Genomic DNA, 7832 nt, shown 5'->3' on the forward strand with positions numbered 1-7832 from the left:
GACAGGGACACCTGGCCTGGGGACAGGAACACTGAGCAGAGACACCCACCCTGGGGACACACCCAGCAGGTACAGGGGCACCCAGCCTGGAGACACCAACCCTGGGACACCCACGAGGATGGGCACATCCAGACTGGGGACAGGGACATCCAGCCTGTGGACAGCCACCCTGGGAACACCCACCTTAGGGACACTCAGCCTGGGAGCACTCACCAGGGACAGGGACACCCAACTATGGGGTCCTGGGGATGGCAGCAAGGATGGGCATGTGGGAATGGGCTCCCAGGCATGGGGACACTCAGGGAAGGGGACCCAGGGGTGAGGACAAGGATAGGGACCCCTGGGGAAGGGAACAGGGATGGGGACCGCAGGGGGAAGGATCTGGGATGGGGACATGGGTTGCACAAGGAGCAGGTGAGGCATCTGGATGGTGCTGTTATTTATCCATGGCCTCCATTCCTCACCCAACCCACACCAAGACACTGCATACAACATTAACCTGGTTAACAACCTAAACCTCCCAAAATTCTGGAAACAACATTTGAACCCTGAAAGCTGCAACTACAGCTCCACTGACTGTACAGGGAATGCAGGGAGGCACTTCAGCCTGGCCAGGATGTCGGGAAGGCAGCTGCCCTTTCCTGGTATCCAGCAGCTCCATCCACACCCAAATACCTCATCTTCAGGCTCAAATTCGTTGAAACGAACCACAGTCACCAGACACAGGTACACCAAACACCTGGTTTCTGCAAGGCAAGTGTTTTATTTGAGAAGAAGTTTAAGTTCACAGCAGTGTAACACAGGTGGGTTTGTTCACATCCATAAACACCAGTGCACATGCACTCTGCTCCTTCCCAAACCTTCCAGCCATCAGCCACAATTCCAGCTGTGTCCTAACTCTACTATTCCACTTTTCCACTGTTCCAGTTCTATTAAGTTTTATAACCAGCTGTGACAGATCCCTCTGATTTGAAGGAAGTAACAATTTTTCCCTGTTTGTACCCTATTTACAGAGAGCAAAGTGCATTGTTTTAAACTGTACCAATTACAACATCGAACTTTAAACTTTATAAAATCTTTATAGCACAACCATTTGAAGTGCAAAAAAGTCTAAATCTAAACATATTCTAGCATTTTGAATATTATATTTTAGTACTTGTCATGACAACAGTCAGAAGCCTAAATAGTGAGGTCATTCTTAGCCAAATCTTCTAATTTACATAAATATTTGTGGAACTGCACTTACTTTTACTTTCTTTACCACTTTCTCCCATTAAAACCCCACAGATTCACTAATGTACTGGAGCTCACATCGTAACCACTGTCTTTGCTGAACAGTTTCCTCCCCAAATTCCCACTGCCCACGTTTTCTGTAAAAATAAAGCAGTGAGGGACAACAAAACCCTCACAAAGCCAGTGGATTTGACACTGTTCCTTCCATAACCCAGCGGGGGCACAACAGACCAGCTTTGCCCACTGCACCTCCTCTTCTAAAACTGAAAATACATCAAGCACTGACCAACCCAGCAGCCACAGGTGCTTCTTGTCACCAAAATATGGAGCTTCCCTCCCGCATTTTGCTGTCTTTTTACAAAGTTATTTACATATGTTACTATTGTAGTACAACACACTGAAACATCACACTAAACCTATGAAATGTCATCAAACTCAGGTGGTAACAACCCACTTCTGATCATACAGTTAATTACCAAGGAACTAGACATCCTTTTTTAGGAAATACCACTGGAATTTCAGTTCTCACAGCAAGAGAAAAACAAAAGCCTGAGAGTAAATTACATTAAATTAAATATTAGAAATATTATTAATTACATATGTTTGCAAGTGCAGCCAAAGGGCCTCGTCTGCTCCTTAAATCAAAAAGAGAATGTTTTCAGATTCACAGAATCTGACTGGAACTTTGGATTAGGACACTTGTCATGGGAAAGGAAAGGAAAAGGGAAGACTATAGAAATATTCATGGGAAAAGGGACAGGAACACAGACAGAAAAGTAAACAGAACAGTAAGGAACTCATTGTTACTTCCAGCACCACAGTCCCACAACTGCAGCTCTCCATAACAAACTGCTGATGGAGCAGCAGGAGTGGGAAGATGCTGCTGTGGAACAACTGTGGGAAAACAGCAGCTGTGAGGTGAGACAGCAGAGTCAGGCTGACTGTCCTGCTGCTTTTACAACCCAGTGGGGCCTCCACAAACATTACAGCCCTTTCCTTCAGCAGGGGAGGAATCTGTGCTGGGAAACTAGTGCCCAAGTTAAAAATTACACAATTGCTCTTAATTAGTGAGGCTCAGAAGTGCATTAAGCCTATTCCATGTCAGGTGTTTCACCACCAATTCCGAGTTTGTGGTACTTTGGATGAGCAGGGGCTGCCCATTCCTAAGAGAATATGTCAGAATTTCTCAAACCTACCTGGTTACTTCAGGAGTTTTCTCATCATGTTTAGGGTAGAGCCCCTGTACCCCGTCCCGAAATGGTTCCAGTGGTTGATGTAATTAAAGAGCTGATACAGCTTGTTTCGTTTGTCAAATCCTGGAGCTTTGGGGATTTTGCTGTGATAGGCAGAGAAAAAAGAGCTGCTGAAGCCCCCAAACATGCCGGCAATGGCCAGCTCGAACTCCGAGTGGCCGTAGAAGGAGGCGGGGTCAAAGATAATGGGCCCGGACTCGTCCTCAGCCACATTCCCGGCCCACAGGTCCCCGTGCAGGAGAGAGGGAACGATTTCCACATCACAGAACATTTCGGGAATCTTTGGCTGTAAAAGGACAAGCAGGCAACAATTAAAGTGTTATGAAGAAAATATTACATAAAATAAAGTACTGTAGGACGTAAGAGTCTGAGCTGGCCAAATGCTGCCCCCATGGAGTGCCTGGGAAGTTGATGGCTACAAGCACAAACCTGGACTGCCAGTAATAAATATTCTGGATTCGTTCTTGACAGAGCTTAGCAAAGCATTTATCACAGTCTAGTATCAACACCTAATACTAATGTATTATTTCTACACGTGGATAGTGTTGGCTGTCAGAGAAATATAAAATGAATGTCGTTTAAATTAAAACATTTCAGTGGCAAAAATGGCAGCAGTGAAACATCTACACCACTGAAGCAGAATTAAAGAATAAATTTGTGATGTGGAGCTTGCAGAGGAACACATCCCTGGTGATCCCTGAGGGTAGAGCATGGCCTGACCTAGCCTGGCTGTGAACCTGGACCATGTAAAAAAAACCTGTCCAGGCAGAAGAATCTCACCCAGTTTGTAACATCAAGCTCTTAGATAGGATTTACCATATTATCATTATCAGAAATAAATGTCAGTGCTGAATTACAGGTTTATTTTCACTATCTATAAAAAAATGAAAGAGCAACAGGAATCCTGTTCAGCTGACAGTGTTGTTGGACCCACTGTCCACTCACCACTGCTCATCCTAAGCAAGGTAATTCTCTTATAAAACACCTTTACAAACCCACTGATGCACATTTTCTGACGTTCTAAACAACAGATTTAAGACATGGTTCGTACTTTCAGCTGTGACCAAAGTTCCCTGGCTTCTCTGTCTCCATAGTCCCTTTCAATCATATCCAGCTGAGCCTGGAGTCGGTGACGGATGAAGAAGGATGGCCAGTCACTCTGCCACTCGTTCACCTGGAAAATCCAGCACAGAGGTTTGTGACACACAATTTTAATATATGTACAGTCAGAGTTGATAATAGCTAGAGATCCATGTTTGATGATCACACAATGGCCTGGACCGTGTCGGTGTGACCAACGCACAGTGTCCTGAGGTGCTTTGTTGGTTGTTCTTTGGGGAATGCTGCTTCCTCCCTCACTTAGGTGGGGCTCTCTTTAACATGAGACAGAAGTTGAGGTTCTGGCTGTTTTCATTCAGTCCCATTTTCTAAAGGTATTTGGTGATTTATGGTGAGATCATGTCTGTTGTTCCATATCATGTTTCAAACCTTTCTGGAAATGCAGAAATATTTGTTCACTTTTACCGGGTAACTCGTTTCTATTTTGGTGAAAAGTTGTATTTAGCAAAGAGTTTGAGATATTGAAAGTTCAATCAGTTAAACCACAGAATGAAATCCTGGCATGTACAGAGCCAGAAAATGGTGGAATTATCTCTGAGAGCCCTTTCCATGTCTGATGTGACGTGTTACATGATGAGGCTCTCCTAAAGCACTGGGGTTTGCCATTTGAGATCCATATAGTAGGGGGTGAATAAAAACAAAACCAAGACATGGTGTGGGAAGGGATAATGATTTGATTAAGTATCACCAAGCTGAAGAGCCACCCCATCATTTCAAACTCTCACTCAATCCACGTGCTGGCCACATGCTCTGTACCAAGGCACACGTGTTGGACAGTCCTCGTGTTCCCCTGGGCAGGATGGAACAGGGAAAGCAAAGCTGGAGGCCAGTGGAACAAGGAGTTTCCAGACCCATCCAAGTGCCTGTCGGCTTTCCCAGCCATGGAATGTACCATACCTGTGGTATGTAACCACAGCAGGTGGCTGTGTGGAACCCAAACTTGTCCACATACTGGGACTCAGAGCGACCGGCTCCTTTTCCTACAAAATAAAATAAATATTAGGGGCTCTTCCATGGTAAAGTTTGCAAACACAGACCTTAATTTCAGGGAATAGGCGGACAAAATAACTTTAAGCAGGACAGGGGGGACACAGCTCACAAAACTGTTCCATTATTGACTTTAATTATCATTAAAATTATAATGCAACACTGCACCACAGCCAAAGGAATTACTCCCTTTTTGGTTTAGTACATGACATCAATACTCTACCAATTGTGCTTCCCTCACTCCTCAGCTTCTCTCCAAGTTTCTGGTTATAAAGATGAAGCTCTGCTATCTGCTCTCCCAGCTTTGAGGAATATCTGTAGGATCAAGAAAAGCAAAATTAAAGTGGAAGTAGACAAGTCACAGGGGAAAAAGACCCCTCAATTAAATATGAACAAGGATATTTTTAGCAAACATAGAACCTTAATCAACTTCACAAGCACATAACAGGCAAGTGACTTAACAACAGCTCTGAAGACACAGGCTGTAACAGGTAATAAAATGGACATAAGTCAATGTTCTTGCAAGAAAGGTAAATAGAGCACAAGGTGGTATAAACAGGAGCAGAGAGGGCAGGAGAATCAGGGGCTCTTCCTTATCAGTCTCACTATCAGCTGAGGACAGAACATGGTATCAACTATTGGGCTTTATCCTTCCAGATCAGCTGAACAGCAGTGGGAATGGTAAATCTGGAAAGAAGCCAAAGGCAGGGACTGAGTCAAGGTTGCTTAATGCTGAAGACAGACAACTAAAAACCAGTTAAATATTCCACAGGTCCCTTAACAGCAGCTGCAGGGATGCCAGCTAATTTCTTCTAATGCCCAGAATAGGGAGAAAATAATGGGTTTAAAATCACAGTCAGGAGGACTGAGGACAGATATTGGAAAATCCTTCCTAGGAACAGTGGGATGGATTGGAATGGACTATTTGAGGAGGCTGTGGAATTGCCAATATTGTCCCAATAAAAATATACAGGCTGGACAAACAACTGCCAGAAGAGGCATGACAATGTTCCCATATGGCCCAGGATGCATCAGTGAAGTGCTGAAACCCTGTTTTCAAGAACATGTGACCCCTGAATCCCAAGTTCAGGTTGGCTGACAGATGAAATGGAACTTCATGTCATCTTAACTTAATCATGACTCAAATCATACTGGAAGATTCTACTGAGAGAAAAGACCTGAGCAGCCTGGAGGGTTAAAGAAACCTGATGAGCTGGGAAAAGAAACTCCATGAAAAATCTCATGAGAGAAAAAGGGACCAAAATCATCTGTAACAAACACAGATGTCGACAGAGAGAAGCTCCACCTCTGAGAGATCAGAGCAACTCTGCTCATGAAGCTTTCTGACTGACTGCAAGATATACAAAAATATACCCCAAAACACAGTACAAAGAGATGTATGGACATACTTGCTGAGGTGCTTCATCTTCAGGTACTCCATGGCAAACATTGCTCCTCCTCCAGGCAGGTCAATCACTTTAATGGGCTGAGGAACTCTCACAGTCTTGGTTTTCTGGATTGCTTCCAAACTTGCCATTTCCCCTTCAAACATTGTTCTAGCCTGTCAAGGAATAAGAATATCCCTGGGCTAAACGATGGATGTCTGCAATGAGTTACTTTGGAAAACAACAACCCCTTTACAGACTGAAAAGGAGTTAATTCTTCTTCATAAAAGGACAGAGCTGCAGCAAGGCTTCAGTCCACACAGGGAGACTTGAGTGCCTTAATCCCAACTTCTTATTTTTCCTAAATTCATTCCAGAGTAGTAGGATATGTCACATTTCACCCTGATTTCCAGCTGCTTATGGAGACACCAATCTACTTAGATATAACAGCACCTCTGAGGATAATGCCCAAGACCTACTCCTCCAAAACCCCAAGTAGCCACTGCTAAATGAGGTAAAAGACTGAACCCTCAAACTGGTTTTCCTTTCCCCAAGGTCAGTGGCCACTGATGGAGATGACAGCACAAACACTCAGCCTGTGCTTTGTGTTTCTGAAGCAAAGCTGCTGTTCTTCACAGCAGTTTAGGATGGTTTTGATATTGATAATGCAAATTTCTGATGCACTGCAGTGTTAGAAAAAGCAACTGAGTATCCATTTAGTAATAGAAAAGTCAAGAGTTTGGCCTGAAGAATTTTACTCCTAGAAATGCAAAAAGCAACGGGGACATTTGAACCCTCTGCAGCTTTAAAGATAATACATGAGTTTTAGCACTGGCCCCTGTTTGCTCCCTCCCACTATTGATCCTGTCAACTGGAACATGAAAAAGAGCACAGTGAATGCAAAGTCAGCTCTGGGCTTTTCCAAACTCCAAGTACCACAATGACAGCTTTGTGCGTGGCCTCCTTTTTGCAGGAATTGCCATGAGGGTGAGGGTTATCATGTCGCATTACACCTCATTTCACACTAACCAAACCTGCTGTGCTGATACTGGATAGAAAACAGATCCAGCTTTTAAAAGATCACTGAAAGCTGGAAAAATTAAAAGTCAGCCTCAAAGTGCAAAACTCCGAATTGTTAACAACGAAAACCTCCCTACATGCAACCACAGGAGTAGTCAAAGATCTGCTGGCACTGACCTGAGGTTTGTGGTTGATTTTCACGAACACCCGCCCGCTGTCTGTCTCATAGGTTTGGCCCTGGCTGATACATCCTCCCCCCGAGCTGCCCACGGCCTTCAGAATGTTGGTGTTCAGCTCTGCCTTCAGGATTTTCTCCATGGTCATTCCCGGGCTGCTGCAGCCGCTCTCCTGTTAAACCTGCTGCGAAACAGGATTAAAGGTCTGGGTCCTTCTGTCACCGTCACTCTGAGGCAGGAAGGGCCCACCCACCACGGGAAAAATAAAAGAGCGGCTAAAAAAAATAGCGAATCCAAGCAGAATGTTTCAAAACGCTTTCCTCGCCGTGGGCTTTTATGGCTATACGCGAAAAGCAAAAATCTTTAGAAATGCTTGCAGGAATAAAGCGGAGAGGTTTATTCTAGGAGAGGTGGGTCCTGGGCCCTCTCAGCGGTGCTGGAGCTGCTGGTATTTGTAGTTTGGAGCCGCTCTAAAGCTCCGGGATCGCCCGTGGAGGGACCATTTTAGGCCAATCCACTAGAGGGAGGCTGAAGGCAACCTCAGGAATGGCCACGGGCGCTGGGCCGGGGGGATGCGGTGCGAAATGCAGGGCTGCGCCTCAAAAGGATGTGATTAAACCGCGGGTCCGCCGGGCGGGGAGGGAGGAGGAGGAGGAGGA

The 7832-nt window shown here is 45.0% G+C and overlaps 1 protein-coding gene across 1 annotated transcript; it reads right to left on the reverse strand.

Annotated features, from left to right (window-relative positions):
- Nucleotides 1-226: 226 nt before the first annotated feature.
- On the reverse strand, nt 227-7812 carry FN3K (fructosamine 3 kinase). Its single transcript, XM_018073356.2, has 7 exons — nt 7175-7812; nt 6002-6153; nt 4816-4907; nt 4503-4585; nt 3538-3660; nt 2430-2772; nt 227-746 (listed from the first exon to the last, which is right to left on the reverse strand). The coding sequence occupies exons 1-6, from the start codon at nt 7319-7321 to the stop codon at nt 2434-2436; spliced, it is 936 nt and encodes a 311-aa protein (XP_017928845.1). The 5' UTR covers nt 7322-7812; the 3' UTR covers nt 227-746; nt 2430-2433.
- Between the last annotated feature and the right edge of the window lie 20 nt (nt 7813-7832).

This window comes from Manacus vitellinus, unplaced genomic scaffold (genome assembly GCF_001715985.3).
Source record: "Manacus vitellinus isolate BGI_N305 unplaced genomic scaffold, ASM171598v3 scaffold_24_pilon, whole genome shotgun sequence".
Lineage (NCBI taxonomy): Eukaryota > Metazoa > Chordata > Aves > Passeriformes > Pipridae > Manacus > Manacus vitellinus.

Coding starts and splice junctions, on each gene's coding strand:
- FN3K (XM_018073356.2), bottom strand. CDS start 7,321: ATGACCATGGAGAAAATCCTGAAGGCAGAGCTGAACACCAACATTCTG. Junction 4,586..4,815: donor GAGTGAGGGAAGCACAATTG/GTAGAGTATTGA, acceptor TTTATTTTGTAG/GAAAAGGAGCCGGTCGCTCT. Junction 2,773..3,537: donor AACTTTGGTCACAGCTGAAA/GTACGAACCATG, acceptor GTCCTTTTACAG/CCAAAGATTCCCGAAATGTT.